Genomic DNA, 25,764 nt, shown 5'->3' with positions numbered 1-25,764 from the left:
TGAAGAAATAAAATAAATCTAAATTTAACCAATTTTATCCCATTTCAGCAAAAAAAAAACAAAAAAAAAACTGGGTAGTAGTAATAATTTTTTTCTATTTAAAAAAAACAACGACCTTGCTACGTGTACTGCTTTAGGCTAATCAAGACTTGTCATAGCGCTTGCACATTGTTGCTCTTTTGTTGTTTTTTTTGATTGCTTCCTCATTTGTAAGTCGCTTGGGATAAAAGCGTCTGCTAAATGACTAAATGTAAACTGGGTAGAGGATAAATATTGACAAACAGCTCATTACAAATATTAAATATTAAAATAAATCATAATATAAAAATAAATGTACTAATGGCTAATCAAAATATTTTTGGGAACAACAACTGCGAATTCAGTCATTTCTCCGCAATAATAGTCATATGAAGACGGTTCCATTCATCGCTGAATGTATTTTTGCGCTGAAGTGTATTAAAAGAAAGTGTAAATGTAGCTTAGCGTGCGTATTATGTGAACTGTGAGGTAGCTAGAACCACGCCCGTGGCACACGGACCGTCCTCTAACCGGAATATCGCTCTCCGTCCTAAATCCGTGACAACCGCGAGCAGCACAGATACAGTGACGTCAGCTCCGAGACACTGAACCAAACACATCAAGCCACTGGCTCCGCTGCTGCGAGACGGGAAGCATCGGTCAGGATCGGCCATATTAAGCGTCGCATCTTTCAGTTTCTTCTGAGATCTCACGCAATCGTTCTCGCTTCTGAACAAACTCTCTGCGCGCGATTACTGCAAGCATGTCCGCCAATTCGAGCGAGGGGCCGGGTTTGGATGCGAAATGGTTCGAGGAGGAGGAGGAGGAGAAGAACGGGATGTTTGGGAGCGCAGGGCCCCGTTTCGACGAGATGCGGGACGATCTGCACGCGCCCAAGCAACAATTCCATCCCTTTGAAGGAAGCGGCGTTGCCATGGAAACTGCATCTACAGGTAAATTTGGGCTTTTTATAATTACGCATTGTGTTTTAGCGGTGACACCCGTGCCGGCGATTAACGAAAAGCAGAAGCAAAAGCTGCTGCTGATGATGAATTGGAGATGAATAGAGAGACAGGCCAGGCCATGGGTGTGACAGCGCCTGGATGTCTCTGCATACACAGACGCACAGTGCGCTCCAGGCAACTGTGGTAGTTCAAATAACACGATCAAACAAACAAAACATTCTTATGTTGCTCTCTGATGCGTTTGGAAGTAAGCAATCATGATGACTGAACTCTTAGGATCATGATGTGTGTTCATAAAGCCACAATAACGTAATCATCATTTCTTTGTCTTTGTGCTCACTGTCTGTCTCTCTGCCCTCTTTCTCCTCAGCCTGTCTCACTGTTCTAAATCACAGGGTATGGCTCAATAATTGGGCATTGTCCACCCCTCTAATAAACCTTTTCATGCAGCACATAGCCAGACTATTAAAACTTCTCAATATGACAGTATTGACAACAGCAGTACAACCTTCAAATTCCCAACCCAGTCTAATAAGAAAATGTAAACTATGCATGGTGGCAGTTTTGTATGAACCCGTACAATGTGTTTTGTAAGGAAAGGTCCCAAACCTAACCTGTCAGTGCAGGTGTAAGCAGATCGTGTGAAGACATATGAATGAAATCATAAGAAATCATGAAAACATACAACTATTTAAAAAAATGCAATAAGAGTGTGTTGTCAGCCCTGCTGATTCAACCTTCTGTACTTCAATAAACTTAAAAAAAAGACATTCACATTCAATTAAATGTATTTCAATATAAACTGTAATGTTGTCATTTACATCTGGTTTGTTGACACTGACCTTAAAAGTGCACAAAGAAATAAAGGATTAGTACTTGAAAATGATATCCTCTGAAATGACGACCCCAGTAACATTAGTAGCCTAATCTATTTTACATGGAGCACCATCTCAGGGGGGCCACCATGTTGAGATCACATGACCAGCCAAATAGTGCTCATTTTGTCTGGGTAAACCCCTGTTATTGGACACATTTGCATACTGAATAAATTAATTATGGCTGACTGTGAACTTCACATTTCTTCAAGGCAAGCTTACATTTCAAACATGACCACCATATTGGCTGGTCCTACTGCATAAACAAAAATGACTGAGTGTACCACTATTTTAGAGATGAGTATAGGGAGTATTATAGATATTAGAGAGTTTATTAGAGTTTTCTTGAGTATGGCGTGGTTAATTAAACAAAGAGGAGTGGAAGAAGGGTATATCCCAGCCAGACTTATATTAGTTCAGGATGTCAATATTTATGGAAGCATGTTGGGTCAAGTTTGTGTTATTGCATAAATGATTTTGCTTTAACCGTATTTTTTTTCTCTTTTTTTCTTTGAACTTTTTCTTTCTGAGTATTTCTAAGCTGCTAAGCTAAATCCTAACTGACCGTAACAAAAAATAACATGGAGTTTATTAGATGAGATGGTCTGGCATCTTAAAGCCTGATTCCTAAACCTCAGACAATAATGTGGATTTGATACCGGACAATTATAAAACATAGAACCTTATCAAAAAGGAAGTGTACATGATCAGAGGTTCAGAGATAGACATCCAAGCACTCATAGTGTTACTTTAATTGTACCACATGCTGCAGTGTTTAATGTGCTTTTAGTGTTTCTATGAATCAATGTGACAGATAAAGTAGCGATGTATCTATAGAAACCCTTTCAGAGTGGATACATGTGACTACAGCCTATCACACATATAGCATGTAAAATACATAAGGTGAAATACACACGCATGCTTTCAAACTTTCATACGGAAAGCCATCGCAGTTCGCTTTCATGGCTTTTTCCTATTGCTAATTGTCAGTTTCTGCTTCTGCAGGTGCTCTTTGGTCCATTAAGAGTGATTGAACCGCCATTATGGCTCAGAGTGCTATTAGCAATGGGGAAACTGCATGCACACATACGCCCATGCACAGTTTCTCTCACATGCTCAAATATTCATGAGCCAGGGCCTGAAATCCCTCAGCTCCCCCGTACATCTTTAACACACACTCTTGCACATACACAAAAACACACACAAAGTCATTCCTTCTCTCATGGACACAAGCCCAAATACGCATATTTTCTTAAACACATTCAAATGCACTCACACAAAGATTCTTTCTCTCTCTTTCACACTCTGGCTATGGTAAGGTTCTTGTTTCTTCCCTTCCTCTCCCTCCCTCTCTCTCTCTCTCTCTCTCTCTCTCTCTCTGTCTCTCTCTTCCTGTCTTTCATACAATGTCTGTTTGGGCTGTAGTTGGCTCCGTCTTTAGCATTCTCCCTTTTTAAATAAACAGAAGGAGGTCTATTTATAGGCTGAGTGAGACATCGCACAGTCTTTTTACAGTAGCCAAGCCAGTGAGCTCAAAAAAAGACGGGCTGGAAAAAGATCTGTCCACGTGGTGAGCAGCTCAACACTACAGAAATCCCGTAACTTTGATCGTACCATCAGTAACATCGCTCATGCATGTCAATATGTCCACCATAATCCACTTCTGACTGTCTGTCTCTCCCTAGTTGTCTCTCTCTCTGTCTGGCTGTCTAATACGCTGAGGGGAAAGGCCTAGACGAGGAGGAATGCTGGTGTGTACTGTCTGTCTGCATTCACAAAGTCACTCGGGCATGAGAGAGAGAGGCCGATCGAGATCAACAAACAGTTCGGGGTGATTGTGAAAAGACCATTCCTTCTGTCACTTTCAGCCAAAGGCAGTCAGCATACAAGGACAACTCGAATAGAGTGCAACACTGTAGAGAAATTGATTGTATAAACCTTTCAAGACAGACCTACCTAGAATTTTGAGGCTGTAAAATGGTGGCAGACAAGTCAGCTTTCAGCTTAATTGTAAAATAATGTTTTTTCTATCAATACTCTATAATTTACTCAACTTCGTGTCATTCTAAACCTGTATGACTTTATTTATTCTACAGAACACAAAAGAAGTCCAAACAACATTGGTCCCCAATTACTTTCATTGTATGGACCACAAAACAGTAATTTTTCACAATGTTTTCCATTCCACAGAAGAATGGAAGTCATGCAGGTTTGGAATGGTATAATCGTCTGCACAAAATTTATATTTTTGAGCCTCCTGTCCCCTTAATTTCTGGCAAAGAACTACACTACCCATAATCCTCCAACAATTAGAGATGTCACTGTTACCATGGAAATGTGAGTCTTGCCAAAAGAGCTCAGCAGTGTCCGCCTACTCCCAGCAAGCTTTGCAAATGACGTGATCGAGTCATTGGCTGAATTCAGAATAGCATACTACTCTAACTATATAAAGATATGGCTAAAATGGTACATTTAGGATGCTATATCGAATTCAGCCACACCCATAAAACAAATTTTCTTTGTCAAATAACTTTTTCACTTTGTGGCCGTTTTGGTCTGTAGCTTAGAATTCTGTATTCTGAATTTTTGAAATGTCTATGGTTGAAATGAATGTGAAGAATACCAGAACCAAGGTTTGCTGAAAAAACAGGCTGTCACTGAATACAGATACATACACATTTGTCTGATATTCCCACATTTAGTGCACAAACAAAAATTGAGAAGGCAATTCCATAATGCACTTTTCAGTTGGTGGAGGAAGAGAGATATATATTGATAATAATAAATGTAGTCGTACTTAATTCGGTACGGAAAAGGATTTATGAAAACAGTTTGATCTGATTAAAAAGTGACTGTTTTTCACAATATCTGTATGCGAGATGTTATTTTATATTTTAGTACTGGGTCATCATGATCTTATTATTTACAGCATTATTTTTCATTTAAGTTTTTTTAATTTTTTATCTGATATTTATATTTGATCTCAGCTTTATTTCAATTGCTGAAGATGACTTGTAATATTTTCAGTTTTATTTTAGTCAACAATAACAACACTGCTATGCTGCCTTAGAAGACAGCTGTCTGTATAAGCTGCGGACAGCAAGATGGCATGATAGATTTTGGAATCACATCATTCCTTTCCCAAAACTGCAGTCGGCCATCGGTCCATTATGGTGTTAGTTCTTTCCATAATTTTAGCACAGGCTGATGTGCACATGTTATTGGAGATGTAACAGTCACAGGGTTCGTTGTCCAACTTTCATTAATCCTCTTAAGACTCTACTGATTTCACAGAGACAGGGCAGATGTTTCCAGCTGTCTTCGGGAGCTGTGTAGTGTTCACAGTATCCAACCAATCTGAATATCACCACATGTTCAAACTTACTATCTGCTTTTCCTCTTAGTCCAGTGGGAATCAGATTTACATCACTTCTGTAAAAAAACAATCGACTTTCATGTTGATTCTCTGCATAGATTCTTGTTCAGCTCTTTTATTTTGTGTCTTTTCTCTGTGTATGTCTTTGTCTATTGTCTTTTCTTCACTTCATATGCAGATGCCCAAATATACTCTAAATCTACTCTAAAAGTCCATGAGCATCTACATATCTAAATGTAGTAAATCTGACTTCTGGTTCCGGCACAGGGCTCAGCAGGGAGTCGACTGCCTGTATAGGCAAAATTGAGAGGCTTTACGCATCTATGTGCTTTAAAGTGTTATATGAAGAGCTCTTCTAACATGTTTTATATATTATTGCCATTAGTGAATTCTATGCAGATAAACTTTAAACTAAACAAATATATTAAATTATGATTAACCCATTCAGACTCAGACCCTGCATTCATACCCCACACCCAACCAAATATCACAAGAGATTACTAGATTAAAAATCAATCCATGAGTACCATACCATGCATTTTTGATTTTTGACAAAACAATTTTTTTTAATCTTTGAATGCATATTATCATATGAATAAACATTATTATTTTATTATGTTGTTGTATGTGCATCAGCACAAAAATACACACATTCAAGAGCCAATAATGGAAACAAACACCATGCAAATAATTTTTACATCCAATCTTTTTTTTACTAAAAACAAAAATAAATAATTCAATAAAAAACAGTTTTTAATTTTTTTCCCCCCATCATTGATTTCCATTACTAATAAAAAAAAATTATGTTCTCTCTCAATTTCAATTCAATATTGCTTTATTGGCATGACTGTAAAAAATGCAATATTGCCAAAGCTTGAAATATATATATATAGAAATATAATAACAATATATGAAAATATAGAATAAAAACATTATAGCAATATAAACTTAAATAAACAGTGTCTCTCTCTCTTTCTCTTTCTCTCTAGGTGACTCTCTGTCTGACATGTTTATGAAGTCATCATCAGGAGAGGGTGATCTTTACACCTTTCTCCTTTCCTCAAAGTCCTCCTCTAATCCTTTTAATGATGGTGCCTCTCTCTTCTCCACTGAGGGCAACCGTTCTCCACCTGCTCCCACCGGGACCGACTCCGGCATCGGCATGACGCCAGGTGACCCCTCAGACCATCAGAAGACCCTGCAGGGCTCACACAAGACTGACCATTACAGCTACATGGACATGGGGGATGACCTCTGTGATTTTGGTAGTGTGGGCAATGCCAAGAACAAGCAGCAGCCTCTCATGTCTGGCTATGGAGATGACGAAGATGATGATGAAGAAGACGAAGATGACATTCAGGATTTCAAACCTAAGATTCATGAAAAGGAAAATAAAGAATCCAGCCATGACCCCTTTGATCTGGGTCGCTATTTGGAGAAGAGCCCCCTTGGATCTGAGGATACAGAGGTGAAGAGTCAGGGGTCGGCCGGTGGGCAGCACTCATTCCCGTACGTGGAGGATCCTTCGGATGAAGAGGTTGCAGATTACCGATCTTACCATAGGATGGAAACGCCACAGAGTGCCAGTCCTGTAAAGATCACGGTTACGACAGAGTCCCAGCCGGTGAGAGTGTCTCCACAAGGGGGCATGTCTGAGAGAGAGAGCGTGCTCAGTTTCGGTCAACAGGGTCTTCCCACAGTAACGCTGTCAGAACCAGAGGATGACAGTGCAGCCTCCTCAGCTAATCACTCCCCTAACCACTCCCCTACAGGTAGATCCCTCCCCCTTGTGATACACTGGCTGCACCATTCAAAATTGAATTGAGAACGCCTTTTATTTTCCAAATACATTTTTGTATTTGAATTTAATTGAAATGAATGTAACTATTTTCTAATTAGAAAAGCAAAGTTGTCAAGCCTAGTTTGAAAGTTAAAAAAAGCTTAAAAAGTGTCAAAATGTAATGGTAGTTAAAGATAGATGAATTGATAGATGTCTTGCCTCTAATATCATCAGACAGATAGACAGATAGACAGACAGATAGATAGATAGATAGATAGATAGATAGATAGATAGATAGATAGATAGATAGATAGATAGATAGATAGATAGATAGATAGATAAATAGACAGACAGATAGATAGATTTAATCTTTAAATGCACAGTCATGAGTAACAAAGGAAATGTTTCTTCAATTCTGAATTTTATATTTCAGATATTTATTCATATAGATATTTATTTATTTAGATTTATTTATTTAATTAAGTAATCTGAGTTTTAGAAGCAGAATAACACTGATCTGTATTGTTATTTCCTTGTCTCTAATAACTTCTAACAGACAGACAGACAGATAGATAGATAGAAAAGACACTGATCTGTAGGGTTATTGTCTTGCCTCTAACATCTAACAGACAGACAGACAGATAGATCTAATACTCTAATATCAACTAATCAACATTTTTATATCAATATTTTTATTTTATTTGTTTAGTTAAGTAAACTGATTATTGCAGGCAGAATAAATACTGATCTATAGTCGTGATATTATGTTGCCTCTAATACCACCTAATCATTTCAAATTTTGCCATTTATTTCAGTATATAATAAATACGTATGTATTATAATCTTTCTCTCATATTTTAGTTCTTGAATTCTGACATTTCTGTCACTTTTCTCTTTTCCAGGTCGAGAGTCTCCATCTGATGTGCTGTTCCAGCCTGCAGGAATGAGGTCTGTGAGCTCCACCCAAGATTCCAGCAGCATCAGCTCGCATCCCAAACTTCCTGAAGCCCAGGACATCAAGAGCTCAGCCAAACCCTCGTCCCCATGGGCTCAAGACCTTCAAGGCAGTGGAGATGAGTCTGGAGATTCAGAAATTGAGCAAGTGGCTGAAGAACCTGATTCTCCAATATATGACCTTACATCTAAGACCCCGCCCGCAAAAGGCGGATTCAGTCAAGCAAGCAACCCATTTGAGCAGACCAGCTACACATCTGCTACTGATAAAGCTAGTAACCAATTTGACAAACCACAAACCAACAAGGTCAGTACTAGTAACCCATTTGATCTCTCTGGGGGTTCCAAGGGGGGCTTTGGTCAATCCAGCAACCCACCACTCTACAGTCTGTTAAGAGAGGAAAGGGAGGCGGAGCTCGACAGCGACCTTCTAATCGAATCAGCTTCTGAGGAAAGTCCCAAAAGGGAGCAGGAATATTCTGCCCCAAAACCTCCAGAAATATCTTCTCCCCTGACCACAGACATCACGTCCTCTAAGCCCATTACGACTTCCTGCGCTAGAGCCTCTCCCTTCACCGACCCCCCAGCTAGCACCTTGAGAGAAACAGAGAAAGAAAAAGAGAAGGAAAAAGAGAAAGTCGTACCTGTTGAGAAGCCCAAGCCGCAACCAGAGGACAGCTGGTCCACCAAACCCAGGCCTGCAGTAATGGGAACGTCTACAGCGACTCCAGAGCAGCATTCCAGTCAGGAGAAGGAAAATAAAAGCAAAAGCAGTATTGTGAGTTCCACCACAGAGAAAGAGGCTGATCTGTCCCCGCTCCTCCAAAGCATCAACAGACAGAAAGGTAAGAGGCATTGTGTTATTCTTCCTACAAGTAGCACTGTTATTGATGACTATAACTAATTAAAAAACATTTGTCAATTGAAATAATGCTGAAATAACAGAAAGAAAATATAAAACATTAGATGAAAAAAATAACTTTAGCTAATTAGAACAAAAACGAAAAAATAAAAATGACAAAAGCATATTAAAATGACTGAAACTTAATATGAAAAATGAAAAGATTAAAATAAAAGATAATTAAAAATTAATAAGTAATATAATTGTAAATACTACTACAATAACAGTTTTTCTAAGAGAAACTCACTCATTAATGTGAGTCAAAATTGCCTGTGGAGAGTAAATTAAATATATTTACTATAACATAATGGTTTAGATCAAATTGTAAAAAAATATTTACCCTTTGAAATTTATCCAGGATGCCTAAGGTTTTTTTTGTTTTGTTTTTTGGCATCATTTATTAGAGTTTTCTCATATTAAGACATCAAAATGAAAATTCAAGTGAAAAATCACTATGGGTATACTTTTAGTGATTAGCTAAGTTTACTATCATAGAATTATTTTTTTTAAATAAGCCATTTTAAAATGAAAATAATGCATAATACTGTTTTTAAGAAATATTTACGGACAGTAACTTTTTTCAATTAGTCAGTACACAAAATTAATTTTAGATCCTAAGGCTGCTTTTAGACTAACAGCCAGAGAGTTCAGGACAGTGGTTCTCAACCAAGGCTCAGCAAACGTCCAATTTAACTTAATGAAAATGCTGAAAACACAAAAAAATCCAGATGCAAACTGACATCATATTTCTTTTAGTGGGGGCCTTGAAGTCAAAATGCTTGAGAACCACTTTTCTAGATTGCAGGTTTGGAAGCAAGCTAACATTAGCACTGTGATGCTGAGAACATCCACTGCCTGACAGCTGTGATGAGAGGTGGTGAGTGTCATGAAGTGATGATGTGATGATGTGGGAGTACCAGCTCATCTCCTGTTTATCACCAAATGGCATCTCAAAACACATTCAAAACAAAAACAATTTTAAATAGATGTTATGATCATAGCAGCTTTAAAGCAACTCAAGCTGACTTAATCAGTAGTTTACTTATGTAGATCATTCAGAATATATGTATTAATTGTCCAATTTAATTAGCATAATCTTTTTCCTTTTGCAAAAGTCAAAAGGAAAAAGTCATATTTCACTTGAGTGTTGAATGTTTTGAATGTGATGCAATAAAAAACATGAACCACAAAATAATGGCAAGAAATGTATTTCTGTTGGGTTTTATACTAGTTCAGATTCACACTTATGAGTCGTTTTTTTATAGTGAATTAAACACATACAGTATGACTTATATATCAAAACATTTCAGAAACATGGTATGATTTACAAGAGACCGTTTCTATAATATATAATCAAAACAAACCTTCATTTGTATTGTATTGAATCCAAAATATTCCTTTAAATCACAAGTTCCCTGGATTTGCTTTGTAACTCAGCTCACTGATCTCATTCTTTATCATCTGCTCTTTGAATGCGTAGTCATGCCTATTCGTAATTCTACAATGCTCAGAGGAAGCAGTGCTGAGCAGATTATTGTCACAGCTGGTGTTTTCCATATAAGTTTAATTAGAAAAGCCTGCTTATGTTGCAAGGACTTATTTGATTTAATGGTGAGAGTCTGAGAGACAATGACTATGTTCAAAAGCACAAACAACAGCCTTTATGGAAGGCATTAAGGAATATCCAGTATTTGTGTAACATCCTAAAATGCCTTCATTTGTTATTATTTTGAAAGCAGCATAGGTTTATGATTCGATGGAGTAAATGAATTCATAAATGTTAAAATTTCTGGCAATACATTCACCATTTAGTCATTAAATGCTTTTTTATCACAAAAGCTCACAATAATTTATTTGAGATCATTAAGTATCATTACACACTCTTCAAAAAAAAAAGCACAAAATCTGTCACTTGGAATAGTACCCTTTCAAAAGGTACACCTTTGTATCTTATTTGCCCCAAAAAGTTGCATTTTAGACCTTTAAAGGTACATATTTGTTTCTAAAGTGTACATATAAGTACTTAAACGGTGCATTGTTGTACCTTTTGAAAGGGTACTGTCCCAGTGACATCTTTTGGATCTTTTTTTTCTGAAAGTGCATCATGATCCCTTGAAAGCTGGTTTGAAATCAGTTTCATTGTGAAGTACCTTCATACAAACATGCTGCTTGTGAAGCCACATTCAAATCCACTCTTGTTCTGGGGTCGACTGAGGCTGAATTAAGGGAATAATATCCCTCTAGTGGTAGGTTTAAACAACTGCTCTGTGGTTTATTTACATAACTTCAAAATAACAAAGAAAAAGCAAAAAAGCTCAAGCAATGGTGACCCAAAAGATATCGCAGATCTGAACTGTGCAGGGCATTTTTTTAAAAACCCTTTAAGGTTGCACATATAAACAACATTTAAATCGAAACACTGCTGTTGCTCGTAAATCTTCTGTAGGTCCATAAATAAAGCTGTAATTCTTGATTTGCACATTCATAGCAGGAGTGAGAAGATATTCTGTTGTATTGATGAAACTCCAGAACCAGAACACAGCTCTTGACATGCTCATCTCAGGAGTTAATCTGTCTCTCAGTGTTTACGTGAACCTGACTGACATGAATTCGTGACAACAGTGGGAGGAATGAACATTAGAACATATTATGAACTGTTTTGGATCAAGTGGTTCGTTCTAGAGAAGCAGACTCTCTTGTTGTAAACATTCATTCATTTCTTATATTACAAAATTGCAGGCAGCTACAGATAAACTGACAAAGATGTTTTATAATAGATAGGCAATATGTAACTCTAATGTTGTGAATTGCATTTTAACACGTGTTCCATTCATTGTCTGGTGATTGAAACTGAAGGTTCTGGAATGTTAGAAAAGAGGTCAACGCCTTTACGGCAGCGCTGCCGTAAATCACCTGCAGAGGGCGAGAGAGACCGCCGGTTTATGTAACACAGCTTTGGGTTTTTATATTGAAAAACTTCGTAAGAACATTACCAACAGATCACAGTAGTGCTAAAGTATGTCTTCGTGTGAACAGGTTAGTGTTTTTAATGTGGTGATATTAAAACATTAAAACAACAACGCTCTACATTACCCTGCAATTCTGAGACAATCTGGATCAGCACAGATCAGCCTGTTGCCATAGTAACACGAGAGCGAGGGCGCGTGGAGAGCCTTTAGAGAGGAGAGAAGATGCAGAGGGAGACAGAAGATGATGAAAATTAATAAGCCAAGACTGAAATCATCGAATACCAGACCTACTCACACGTACCGACGCATGAACGCATGCACAAGTTTGTGTCGGTTCTTGCTGTTGAAATATCTTAGAGCAGTGTGTTTATTGATTCAGAAATATTATTGTGCAAATTCATCATCATCACCATTATTATTACTTAACAACATAAAAAAAATCTACATTAATTCATTAATTTACACAAAACTGTGAACTTTCCAAAAACTATGAAATGTTTAAATTGAGCTATCCCTATTTATCCCATATATAATATAATTAACTTAATATTATATATATATATATACTAATTATTAAAATAATATTAATTACTAATAACACTCATGTATGTGTGTGTGTGTGTATATATATATATATATATATATATATATATGCATGAGTATATTATTAATTTAATACTAATTACAACAGAAACAAAAGGCAAAAAAGAAAAACAATTCCATTAAAAATAAAAGATTTTTATTTTTTTATTTTGCTTTGTTTTGCTTTTTGTTTCTATGTTTCTCTGTTTGTTTAGTCTTTGTTTCTCTGCAATGCGAATATTAATAATATTTGACTATAATTTTGAATTAATATTTGTTACTCAGTTTGTTAAGATATTTGCTTTCACAAATGTTAGCCTTCTATTCTTTTAAAGCCTGAATGCAATAAAATACAAAAAGCAATAAAAAAAAAAACCCCACGTGACCTCGCTAATGTTTATGTATTAGGTTTGTTAGGGTGGGGCCTCTTTGATCTGTATCCCCCCTCCCCCCATCACGCCCCGGGCGTTGCATACGGTGGAGGCTGCAGTGTTTACGGTTTCATCCAGCAGAGCAGCGCCTCTCCCTCTCCTACTCTCTGTCCGTTTCCTCTCTAAATAGCAGTAGCTTGTCTCTCCTCTGCTCTCTTCTCTCCTTTCTGGCCATTCATGCCGTTCGGACGCGTGAGATAGTGGGTCTCGGGAAGATTTAATATCTGCGAAAGGAAAAAGAGAAAGACGACAGCTGCGAGAGAAACGACAGACATGGATAAAGGGAAGAAAGAGTGCACCTGGAGCAGCTGGAGAGGGCAGGGTACAGATTTCGTGTTTGTCTGTATACATCCTTGTTTTATGGTATTAATTTTACAACGCCTTGTGTGTTTTATGCTGCTGTATATTTGAGCATGTATTAGGTTTTGCGTTTTACATGAAGCCTCTGCGCCGGTGGGACAAAGGGAAGAGGGTAGAGGCATCTGTTTTGGGATGAGGGATGGCTGGTGATCTGCCTGCTTCATAGTTATGCTGATATGGTAACCCCGCTGTGTCGTTAGATTAGGCTTCGTTTGCCACGGAACAGAGTTCAGGCTGTTTTTTTATCTTCATTCGCGGTTACAGCAGCGCTGGATGAGGCTGTCGCTATAGCAACCAGGTCACACCCATCCTGATTACATCATTCTCTTCAACAGGCATCCATGATACCTGGAGAACGAAAGAGGGAGGGCATGCAAGACTAAGAAATTGTGAGCTAGGATATTTTTAAAAGAAAAACAAACAGTACATTGACAGGCACATTTTAAATGTCCACCTAGATAAATGGTGTTGGGAGGGAGTGCATGCACTCCATTTATGGGGACTGCATTGTGTGAGTGTTGGCAGTCTGTGTTTGTAAAGCTACAGTATTTGTGTATGGTTGTGTTTGCTGAAACTACTGGCTGTAACTAGATGCAAAATTCACATTATAATTGGCCTGGCGATGTTCTCTGTATAAGGTGTTCTTAATGGTTTCTAGGACGTTGCTTGAGTATTCTGTGTGGTTGTTTTGGCATATAAGTGCACTCTAAAAAATGCTGGGTTAAATATACAACCCAGCGACTGGGTTGTTTTCAACTAACAGTTGGGTTAAATGGTTAACCCAGCCTTCTGGGCAGTAACCCAACCGCTGGGTCATATGGGTTGTATGTAAAAAAAGGAGTGTGAAAAAGGAGTCCACATACGGATTTCTATTATATTCTGGTGCCTAGATATGTGTAGGGCCTTTTAAACTAATGCATAGTGGATATATCTTGAATTCATTCCTAGCATTGTTTAAACAATTTAGAAATTCTAACAATTAACATTTAACAGCACAGACATACATTGTTATACATACAAACATACAAACACAAACATTGTTACTCTACTCAGTTTGTATCTATATTTATGCTATTTGTATGGCATCACATTTTCCCTGCATTCTCGTATGACATCACTGTGAAATAATTACTTGTTTTTTTTGATGATTCATAACATACTCTCTAGGGTCTAGAGTAGACCCATCTTACTGCATTCTCATACACACAGAGACATGCATAAAGCAACACATAATTAAAACATTCAGTCCTGTATTTTTAAACCACTCACAGGCATGAAGATGGTGTTTTATTTGAACTCATCTACATACATTATTAGGAAATTAAGTAAGTAAATAAAATAATTGCTATAAATAAAAATAAAATATGAAGTGGTAGATTTACCTGAAATATGCAAGATCTGGGATACTGGAGTTTAGTTTAGTAGACTTTTGAATGGAAATGTGTATTTTCAATTCAATGGTACAGTATCAGAGTTTAGTTATTTTGGGTTTATTAATATCTCTTAACATCTCTGTTTTTCTGCCTCAAATCAGCTTGACACACCCCTTCCGTTATGCATAACCAATCAGTGAAACATTTGGAACATATATTCCCTCCAGATTTCAATTAAATTTGTATTGTTTGGTGGGGCTGGATTCCATTTCCTGTTTAGCTCTGAATTTCCAGGCTTGTGTGTGTTGTATGGGGTCTTGATTATGAGCACAATGTATAAGTGCAAGGATTGTGATCGCAGTAACTCTGGCGCCTGGGTCACCTATTTTTGCGATTTTTGTGTCAGCAGCCCAGATCATTAACCAATAAGCTACTACCAACCCTAATTAAAACTTAAACTGGCACAAAATGTGACAAAAACAGCATTCGTGTTGATTCAGGGAAGACTAAGGCACTGTTAACTTGTTTTAAAGAGATTCAACCAAAAACAGAAAATTCTGACATCATTTACTCACCCTTGTGTTGTATAGTATAAACCTGCATGACATTCTTACTTTGGAGCACAAAATAAGATATTTTTTTGTCAATACTGTGGAAGTCCATGTTAACCAAAATGTTGGTTTCCAGCAAACTTCAAAATATCTTATTTTGTGTTTTGCAGAATAAATTAAGTCATAAAAGTGATGAAATTTCATTTTCATTTTTAATTGTGGTGGCAAGGTAAACAAAGACAGACAGTAAGTGCAGTAACTCACCATGCTTGGGCATTGTGAAGGTCAGAAGTCCCTTTCTAGTCTAGGATGCATTTCATAGCTTCGTGTACTAGCTTAGCATTTTGCTAGCTGATTAAGACAATCTTTTTATGATGCATTACAACAGTATATTACGTTATTCAACCATTTTGATTGAACATTCAGGCTTTCAGTCCCAAACTTTTTCAGCTGCCTTGGTTCCCATTAATTTTTCCTTAGGGATTTTAAAAAAGTCTTTGCTTAAAAGTTATAAGCCATAAATCAAACCAAACAGCTACAAGGTGAATCACAATATTACAAAATTTGATTTGAAGGAAAAAACTATTTTAATATACAAAGACAAAGGTACAAGACTGTGTACTTAACTTTAATGAGAAAATGAACTACAATCCTATGGAGCATTGCAAATATGATTAAAAGAAATACAAATTGTGAATGTGAACACAAAATATGGAGAAATATTGATTTAAAGATGTCGATTGCGTATATAGAAACAACATATTTTACAACTGTTGCAAACGATGCATACACATTTAAGTAGTTTGAGAGCGTAGGGGCCCAGATCCAAAATATCACCCTTGTCGAACCCGCAACCTTTGGATTACGAGTCCGAGTCTCGGTGTAGGTGGGGGGAGTGAATGTCCAGCGCTCTCTCCACCCTCAATACCACGACTGAAGTGCCCTTGAGCAAGGCACCGAACCCCCAACTGCTCCCCGGGCGCCGCAGCATAAATGGCTGCCCACTGCTCCGGGTGTGTGTTCACGGTGTGTGTGTGTTCACTGCTGTGTGTGTGCACGTTAGATGGGTTAAATGCAGAGCACGAATTACGAGTATGGGTCACCATACTTGGCAGTATGTCACTAAAATAAAAATAAAAATTTAAGTAGTGAGAATAGCTAGATAATTTACAGTGCTTTAAGTTTTGCAGCTTGTTTTGATTTTCTGAGTTGATGCCGTTTTTTTTGCAGAACCATGGGTAATGTAGTTTTTCACCAGGATTTGTGCTGTTGAACACAATTATTTAAATAAAAGTTGAAATAATGCAATCTAGTGGCATATGCCATTGATTACTGCATTCTCATACACACAGTAGGTCTGTTTTTTTAAGCTTTATAAGTTATCCTTAAAAATCAAAACCCCTATGGAAAAAAATTAATGTGATTTTTACTTCCAGAATTCAACATACTTCATATAAGCCTTTGCCCGTGGCAATGACCTTTCATTCAGGAAGTAAATGGTTGGATATAATGTTAGCCTGGTTGTCAAGCTGGATGTGCATCTCTGATGCTATAATTACACTCCGACATTTAAACACCAGCACACACGCACACAATTACCCCCCACCGCCTTCTTATTTTAAGCTGGCCCCCTAAGCAATGTGTGTAAAGGAAACTGGAACACTGTATCTATAGCAACCGCTGGTGCCCCCTTTCTTTCTCTTCTCACACACATTTGCCTCATAGGACGTATGAAACAAGGTGGATTAATTAGGTTCTGCGAAAGGGTCACACATAATTGTGATTTTTTTTGACTGTGTTTGTGCTTCAGTCTGGGCTATTTGTCACCCTGTATGCTGTATGAATGTGTGTGTGTGTGTGTGTGTGTCCATTATTAGCCAATGGTAGTATAAGCTGGTCCCCTTCCCTCTAATTCTCTGCCTTTCTCTCTCTCCTTTTGTGTGCGTTCCCACTCACTGTCTCCCTCTCTTTTTCTTGCTGTCTGCAGTCATGGGTGCTTCAGGTCAGTAGCTCTCTCTCTCTATCTTCTGCTAGCTTTGGCGTTTTAGAATAAAAATCAGGGATCTCTGAGACTATTGTTTATAGTGATGGAATTAATTACGGATGTCACTGGTTTTGATGGATGGAAGGGAATTTAGTGGCGCTTTAGTGTCCATATGTGATTTTAGAGCCCACGTTATAAATCAGTCTGCTTTAGTTAAGTAAACACTTAAAGGTGTGTGATAGGAAAAAAACGTTGCTATTTTTAGTCTTATTCTATTTAGAGAGTCAGTTAACTGAAAGATTTGTCACAGCAGGCAAGTATCATCATCAAAGGTTATAGTTTAATAGTTATGTTTTTTGTATTTTTTGTTTTACATTATTATTGATTAGAAACCATCAGAATTAATTAAGAATTGTGTTGTGTTCAACGATCAGTCAAATGGACTCAAAAATCTTGAGATAAAAATGGCTGATATTTCTGCCCTCCTCTGAGCTCTGCCAGGCTAAATTTAGCCCGGCGGGACTGATGGGAGAATCACACAGGAGACTACAGATGTCATGCACACGCTAGAGTGTGACAGACCAGCTTCCGTGAGTGTGTAATGGTTTCTTCTGAAGCAGCAGCAAAAGGTGTAAAAATACAGGTGCTAAAAATGAAAACATACAGAAGTTACAGGGAGCTCTCGCTTGCCGCAGAGACTGAAGAGATGATTCAGAGATCTCAATCTGCTGATTCTCATGGCAACAAGTTCTACTTGTGTTGTCTATGTGATATTTGGCTGGAAAGGTGATGGATGAAGGTGGAATGTGTTTTCCTCCAGCAGTTAGAGAAGAAAAACCTAGGCTAGTTTACAGTGCTTGAAACCTGTCCACCATCTCACACACTTGCTTGGTTGTGAAGTATCATAATAATTAGAAAGAACTTGCTTACAAGAATGCAAAGAAATTCTCTTTGGGTGACCAAATGGATAGGTCAAAAAATAATTGAGTCAACGCTGACCAAACAGATGGGTCATAGCTGTTACTATATACACTACTGTTCAAACGTTTGGGGTCAGTAAGATTTAAGAAATGGGTCGTTTTAATTAGCAAGATGCATTCAATTGATCAAAAGTGGCAATAAAAAACAATGTTACAAAAGTTTTCTGTTTAAAACTTGCTATTCATCAAAGAATTCTGAAAAAAAAAAAAAAAAAAAAGTCACGGTTTCCACAAAACATATAAAACAGTAACTTCTTTAAACATTGATAATAATGCTGCTTGAGCAGCAAAGCAGTGAATCAACATATTAGAATGATTTCTGAAGGCTCATGTGACACTGAATATTGAAGTTATGGCTGCTGAAAATTCAGCTTTGCCATCTCAGGAATAAGTTACGTTTTGGAAATCCATAAAAAAAAAGAAGGTATTTTTACTTTGTTTTTGATCAAATAAATGCAGCTTTGATGAGTTAAGAGGCTTTTTTAAAAACCTTAAAAATTCTTACAGATCCAAAACATTTGAACAGTAGTTTATGTGTACCTAAGCGTGGCTAGAACTCTATTGACCAATCAGCATCCGGGACTGTAACGATTACCGCATTGATATTTGCCAGCTAAGTATTATATGGAGAGCAGCATGTCAGATAAGTAGTACAAGATGCTATTTCTTCATCATCAGTCAGATTCACATCAATAGCAAATACAAGCTCCAGAAGGTTTTGAGTTTCTGTGGAAGGATTAGCTGTTAGAGCAGAACAGAGCATTGTGTTTTGAAAATTAATTTTGTTCATTGAGTGTGATTGGTATTAATTTGTTTAATGCATATACTGCATGCTCTCAGTACTTGGTAAATGACTTGCTCCTTGAAAACAGTGGGACTAATTTGTAGGTTTGAATGGTAGTTGTACAGTTTTGTATCTAAATGATTGTGAGATGCATGTTGGGGCCAGTAACCAAACGCTTTGAACCCTGCAAGGGGTGACCCTTGAGCAAGACACTTAACATTAGGTTGCGCCAAGGGGGATTACCACTGTAACTTAAGATGGTACACGTCTATAGTGACGCTGTAGAAATAAATGTATCTCCTCTATGTAGAGTGACGATAATTTCACCATTGACAAGGCTTTGTCTTTTATTATTTTAGCACTTGCCAAAACCAAACCTGTAATATGAAAGTTTTAACCCTCATGCACCTTTCCATTCTACTGCTATATTTCTAAAAGTTTAAGTATGGTGAAGGCTCATAGCTCACTTTGTGTGTGGTCATTATATTACAGCACTTCTGATAACACGACTATTTGTACCGTCTTACCCAACAGCAATAATTAACCCAGTATACTGTGCACACAGATGGTTAGGGATAGATAAGTTGACAACAGGTGCTGTGAGAGGTAGACAGGTGTGAACTGATAGCCTCAAGGTTACACATTTTCTCTTCATGGAAAATGCATGATGAATACAGTCAAGAAAAAACTTCAAAAGAGAATTTTAAAATTGATTTCCAGACCTGTAAAAGTCACAATTATTAAAATGAGTAAAACTAATTGAAATTTCTGATAGGGTTCCACTGTCTCCTTCTGGCTTGAGACATTACTTTAACTTTTAAGTAATTTACCTATATGACCACACTGCCTGCAAAAACTTGAACTGAATTAGGCAAGGCAAGTTTATTTATATAGCACATTTCATACACAGTGGTAATTCAAAGTGCTTTACATAAAAGAAAGTAAAATATTCATTAAAAATCAACTTCCCTGAACTAACTTAAGCTAAACAATGACACTGTTGTCTTTGAGAGCTGCTTTACTACAGAATCTAAATCTCCTTTAGTTTTCGTAATTGCTTGTTATCTCTTTGAAGCCACTTTGGCACAATCTATATTATATAAAGTGCTATAGAAATAAAGGTTGATTCTTCAGGAATATCATATTTCATGTAAACATATAGGGGATGAGACCTTCTTTTAGTAGTGATGAGTAAATGGCCAATGCTGCCTAGTACATAAGTGTAACACAAATACTATACAGCTTCTAATTTGTGATGGCTACGTAAATGTTTTACAGAGCAGAATTACTGAACTAAAACAGAACAAGTGAAGAGAATCTTGCACCCTGTGATTGTGCAGATATGATGCTGACCAATCAGGTTCATGCTGTAATTTCTCACTGTAAAATTTGTACACAAATGTACATAAGAACTGACATGGTTCTTGTTTTGATCACACTTCTACTTGTTTTTCTCCCCCTCTTCAGTGGTAGATCTGTTACATTGGCGGGATGTTAAGCAGTCCGGACTGGTGTTCGGCAGCGTGTTGCTGCTGCTGTTCTCTTTAACCCAGTTCAGCGTTGTGAGTGTCATAGCCTATCTCGCTCTGGCTGTCCTCTCCGCCACCATCTGTTTCCGAGTCTACAAATCAGTCCTGCAGGCAGTGCAAAAAACCGACGAGGGCCACCCCTTCAAGTTAGTCCAACACTCAGTTTGTGTCTTTATCCTCTGTAAGTATTGAGCAATGAATCTGTTCATTCACTCTCGCGGCTTCTCTCTTTTCAGGGCCTATCTGGAGGTGGAGATCGCTCTGTCTGCAGATCAGATCAGTAAGTATGTGGATAAGACTCAGCTGTACATCAACTCCACCATGAAGGAGCTTCGCAGGCTGTTCCTGGTTCAGGATTTGGTCGATTCCATAAAGGTAAAAATATGCTAGCTTATAAATTTACATTCCTGAATATTTCTTTCCCTTATTTTCTGTGATACTATTGCAGTTTCAATGTGAAAGCCAAACTCGTGATAAGCTTTAGTATAAAAGGTGCACTCACTAATTTTGTTTCACTCGTTGGAACAGTGGTCTTGAAACCTATTGGCATGGTGTATTACACAAAAGATTTCAGTTACAGGAAATAACTATTTGCAGGCATATTTTGGAACCAAAAGTGGACAATTTTGCATTCGGCTCATGTGATTTTAAACCATGAGTGGCGCCCACCCAATGTAGAATAAAACGGCAGTTTTAGGCCAGTAATATGACTGCAGTCTTCATCTCATGTACATATAGGTTTACATCATTTTAAACATATGTAAGTGCTGTTAATTTTGTTAGACAGTGGGAAGAGTTACTGAGTGCTACTTTAAAAGATAAGCTGACATTATATATATGTGTTTAGTTTGCAGTGTTGATGTGGTTGTTGACCTATGTTGGAGCTCTGTTTAATGGCCTGACCCTGTTTATTCTGGGTAAGAAAACAGCCAAACACACACTACCATCCAAAAGATTTTAAAATGTTTTATAAAAAAGTCGCTTAGGCTTTCCAAGGCCGCATTTATTTGATCAAATATACAGAAAAAACAGTAATATTGGGAAATATTATTAGTTAGTATACACGGTACACATTTTTCCTGCTTTAAACCAGTGGGTGGAGTCAGCTGCTTGGAATTTTAAATGAAAAAGTTGATAACCTTTCTCCTATATCATTTAATTAAGAATCAGCAATGATTTTCTAAGAAATGTTCAACAGTTTTTATTGTGCTGTGTCTGCTATCCAAATCTTAAGTACATACTCAAAATTCCATGTCTCACACACACACAGCTGTAGGTCAGGGTGTTATAACTTCAAACAACTGTAATCAAGTGACATTACACAGCATTCTGGGAGCGCAGCTCAGTTGTCCTGACTGTATCTCTCCTTGGTCTTTCTCTCTTTAGCTGTGGTTTCCATGTTTACCGTGCCACTGGTTTACGAGAAGTACCAGGTAATGTTTTCCCAATCCCTCTCAACTATCTTTTTTTAGGGTCCATGTTTTGCCACAATATCAGAACTTAGGATATTGATTCCTATACCAGTGAAATTTCATAATACTCGATATCAATTCTGAGTGATAATATGCTATTAAACATGCAACTTAATTTTAAAAAAAGCTACAATAAATTAAACTTTAATTAATGAAGTTAGTCCTATAATTCAGAATTAAGTATACAATCCCATAAAATATTCAAGTACAGTTAGTAAAAAAAAAAAAGAGAGAGAATAATGAATTATGGAAGCTTGTTTCCATAATTCATTTAAAAATGAATTTCGTTTAAAAAAAATAAAAAAATTCTCACAATTTAGAATTGTGAGAAAAATAGAATTGTGAAATAGAAACTCAGAATTTTGAGCTTTTCTCAGAATTCTGAGTTAATATCTTGTAATTCTTTCTTTATTCTACCCCATGGCAGAAACTTATTTTGGTATAATTGTTTTTGTTTTAGTATTGATTCTTTTGACATCCATATTGTGTATGGTTAATCCTCACACTCTTTTTCTCCCTTTCAGACACAGATTGATCAGTACTTAGGACTGGTGCGCACCCAGGTTAACTCGATTATGGGAAAGTGAGTTCTGTATAAATATTAAAATTCTTTAAAAAAATTATAATAATTTTTAAATATACATATAATTAACCTGCCTAATTTTCTGTTTGCTTTTTAGGATTAGAGAAAAGGTTCCTGGGGCCAAAAAGAAGGAATAAACTCTTCGCTTCTGTACAAGTAAACACTATAGCCAGTAAAATCTACAACTTTGCCAGCACTGAAGGACCCCAACTACACAGGAGGCCAATGTCACCTCAAAGAAAAAAAAAAAAAAAAAAAGCATCAACAACAAAAAAAAAAGATCACATTAGTTAATGGCACCAATAAACCCCCACACCCTGTTGCAAGTCACAGGTGAAGCCCTGCATAAGTAACTAACACATAAGTGACACCTTGTGGGCGATTGTAGAGCTATAGATATACCAGAGGGACACACACAGTGCTTCTCTCTTCCATTGCTTCTGATTTAAGTGCATGAAGTCCAGTCTTGAGTAAATATTTGCTATCTCTGCAGTGCTCTTCCTCTCTTTGCTTTATTTTGCAGTGCATATTTCCTGCTATAAAATGTGACACGAAAATGAAAATCATGCCTGTCATATAATCTCCTGCTGCCATGTCAATTAATCGCTTCAATTCACCGTCACTGGTTGAGTGGCTCTGTGTACAGACATACTTATTAATGTCAAGTTGAATTGTGGATTTTTTTAGTTCTTTTCTGTGTATTCAAGCACAATGATAATTTGAAGATGTTACTACTAAATGTGTAACTGTAATTTTTGCAGAACTGTAGGGATACGTGTAGGTGTTTAAAGACAAGCTTTGTGGTCCTTCTCTAGGGCACCTGATTGTCAGACTGCAGAGCTCCAGCTGTACTAAACTCGGTCCAACTTTGTACGATGTTCAGTGTTCGGTTATTTTAAAAGTCTTTAACTATTTGCACTCTGTATTTAATTAACGAATGGGAAAAATAAATGTTCCTTAATGTAGGAGGGTTTGCGTTTTGTCATTCATAGCAAAATGAACTAAGAGAAGGTCGTTATGGGACAGAGTTAGACTTGGTTCTATTTATTGTTTTTATAATATTGTTTTTATTATTGTTGATTTTGTATAAAATTAGCATGTTTTGTATGTGCGCACACTGTATTTACCTCTCTGATAAGTTTGATCTGAATGCAGTTCTCTTTGCCCCATTCCAGTTCATCCTGATATTTGGAAAAAACAAAGGTGTTAGAGTGTGCACAGAAGACATTTTAACGGTCTCATATTTTAACCGTTGATATGTACACACTGCATTGTTTTTAAGCATATTGCAGCCTGAATGCCTTTAAGACAGTTGTCAAGGTAAATATCAAAACATATCTTGAGTAGGGCTCCATCTAGCGGTTTTTGAGGGCAAGAACCTTGTATCATTTGTTTTTAATACCAAATGTTTCCTTTCCCATCTTCATATATATGATCAATATTAGAGATGCACCGATGTATCGGCCAACAATCGGTATCGGTACTTTTTCTCAACACCAAACATTTGTAGCACGCCTCGCATCCAATAATCACAAAGAGCATTCATTACACAGAGTGAAATATTTCAAGCCTTTATTTCTTGAAATTTTGATGATTATGGCTTTCAGATAATGAAAACCCAAAATTCAGTGTCTCAGACAATTTGATTATTACATAAGATCAATAAAAAAAAAGGATATTTTAAACAGAAATATCAGGCTTCTGAAAAGTATGTTCATTTCTATGCATTCAATACTGGTTGGGCCTCCTTTTGCATGAATTACTGCATCAATGCGGCGTGGCATGGAGGCAATGCTGAGGTGTAATGGAAGCCCAGGTTGCTTTGATAGCGGCCTTCAGGTCATCTGCATTGTTGGGTCTGGTGTCTCTCATCTTCCTCTTGACAATACCCCATAGCTTCTCAATGGGGTTCAGGTCAGGTGAGTTTGCTGGCCAATCAAGCACAGTAACACCATAGTCATTGAACCAGCTTTTGGTACCTTTGGCAGTGTGGGCAGGTGCCAAGTCCTGCTGGAAAATTAAATCAGCATCTCCATAAAGCTTGTCAGCAGAAGGAAGCATGACGTGGTCTAAAATTTCCTGGTAGACGGCTGCGTTGACTGTGGACTTCAGAAAACACAGTGGACCAACACCAGCAGATGACATGGCAGCCCAAATCATCACTGACTGTGGAAACTTCACACTGGACTTCAAGCAACATGGATTCTGTGCCTCTCGGCCCTCTCCACTCTTCCTCCAGACTCTGGGACCTTGATTTCCAAATGAAATACAAAATTTACTTTCATCTGAAAAGAGGGCTTTGAACCACTGAGCAACAGTCCAGTTCTTTTTCTCCACAGCCCAGGTAAGACGCTTCTGACATTGTCTCTGGTTCAGAAGTGGCTTGGTAGCCCTTTTCCTGAAGACGTCTGAGCGTGGTGACTCTTGATACACAGACTCCAGCTTCAGTCCACTCCTTGTGAAGCTCTCCCAAGTGTTTGAATCAGATTTGCTTGACAGTATTCTCAAGTTTGCAGTCATCCCTGTTGCTTGTGCACCTTTTCCTACCCAAATTCTTCCTTCCAGTCAACTTTGCATTTAATATGCTTTGATACAGCACTCTGTAAACAGCCACAACTTTCAGTAATGACCCCCTGTCACTTACCCTCTTTGTGGAGGACGTCAATGTTCCTCTTCTGGATCATTGCCAAGTCAGCAGTCTTCCCCATTATTGTGGTTTCAAAGAACAAGAGATACCCGGAAGTTATACTGTAGGGATGGTCATTAATTGAAACTCAAATGTAAATATTCTAATATTTTGAGATACTGATTTTTGACTTTCATGAGCTGTAAGCTCTTATCATCAAAATTAAAACAACAAAAAAAAACTTTTGAAATGTTTTATTTTACATGTAATGAATCTACAATTTATAAAAGTTTCACTTTTTGAAATAAGCTACAAGAAAAAATGAACTTTTTCACGATATTCTAATTTTTTGAGATGTACCTGTACATTTAAAACTTACACAAAAATGCTGTGTGTTTGCCTTAATACATGTAATTTTAATGTCAGGTTGGGAGTTCAAAACTGTTCAAATTTGCAACCAACTACCAAGCAGTAACCAACAACCACTAAGCTTCATTGACCTGTTTGAGCTGCAGGAAAGTTCTTTCGATGTCATTTAGGTTGGGTGGTGTGAGGGCCGTGGAGAGAACCGAGCGGGGATCTCCCATATCCAACAATTTCACCTTCAACAATACTGGCCAATGGTGATCGCTGCAAATCAATACACACACTGCCATAACCAACTTAGAAAG

General features: G+C 37.4%; 1 protein-coding gene across 4 annotated transcripts; it reads left to right on the top strand.

Moving 5' to 3' along the window:
• The first annotated feature begins 481 nt into the window (after window positions 1–481).
• LOC306882452 (reticulon-1-A-like) lies at window positions 482–23,433 on the top strand. 4 transcript variants are annotated; one of them, XM_079437069.1, is made up of 9 exons: window positions 482–971; window positions 6,224–7,006; window positions 7,917–8,813; window positions 20,351–20,558; window positions 20,649–20,787; window positions 21,260–21,329; window positions 21,799–21,845; window positions 22,409–22,467; window positions 22,565–23,433. In XM_079437069.1, the coding sequence occupies exons 1-9, from the start codon at window positions 782–784 to the stop codon at window positions 22,602–22,604; spliced, it is 2,433 nt and encodes an 810-aa protein (XP_079293195.1). In that variant the 5' UTR covers window positions 482–781; the 3' UTR covers window positions 22,605–23,433. The 4 variants fall into 4 exon arrangements, with proteins under 4 accessions (XP_079293195.1, XP_079293194.1, XP_079293196.1 ...); XM_079437068.1 differs by having other exon boundaries at window positions 7,917–8,825; XM_079437070.1 differs by lacking the exons at window positions 482–971; window positions 6,224–7,006; window positions 7,917–8,813 and adding an exon at window positions 12,868–13,173.
• The last annotated feature ends 2,331 nt before the right edge of the window (window positions 23,434–25,764 follow it).

Source organism: Barbus barbus (genome assembly GCF_936440315.1).
Source record: "Barbus barbus genome assembly, chromosome: 16".
Classification (NCBI taxonomy): Eukaryota; Metazoa; Chordata; class Actinopteri; order Cypriniformes; family Cyprinidae; genus Barbus; species Barbus barbus.
The sequence above is the reverse complement of the archived record's forward strand: the minus strand, read 5'-3'. Positions and strand labels throughout refer to the sequence as shown.

Bases quoted from the DNA above. Each gene is read 5' to 3' on its own strand.
- LOC306882452 (XM_079437068.1), top strand. From the start codon at position 782: ATGTCCGCCAATTCGAGCGAGGGGCCGGGTTTGGATGCGAAATGGTTC. The intron at 7,007-7,916 runs GTAGATCCCTCC...TCTCTTTTCCAG, and splicing joins CCCTAACCACTCCCCTACAG to GTCGAGAGTCTCCATCTGAT. The intron at 8,826-20,350 runs GTGTTATTCTTC...CCCCCTCTTCAG, and splicing joins ACAGAAAGGTAAGAGGCATT to TGGTAGATCTGTTACATTGG.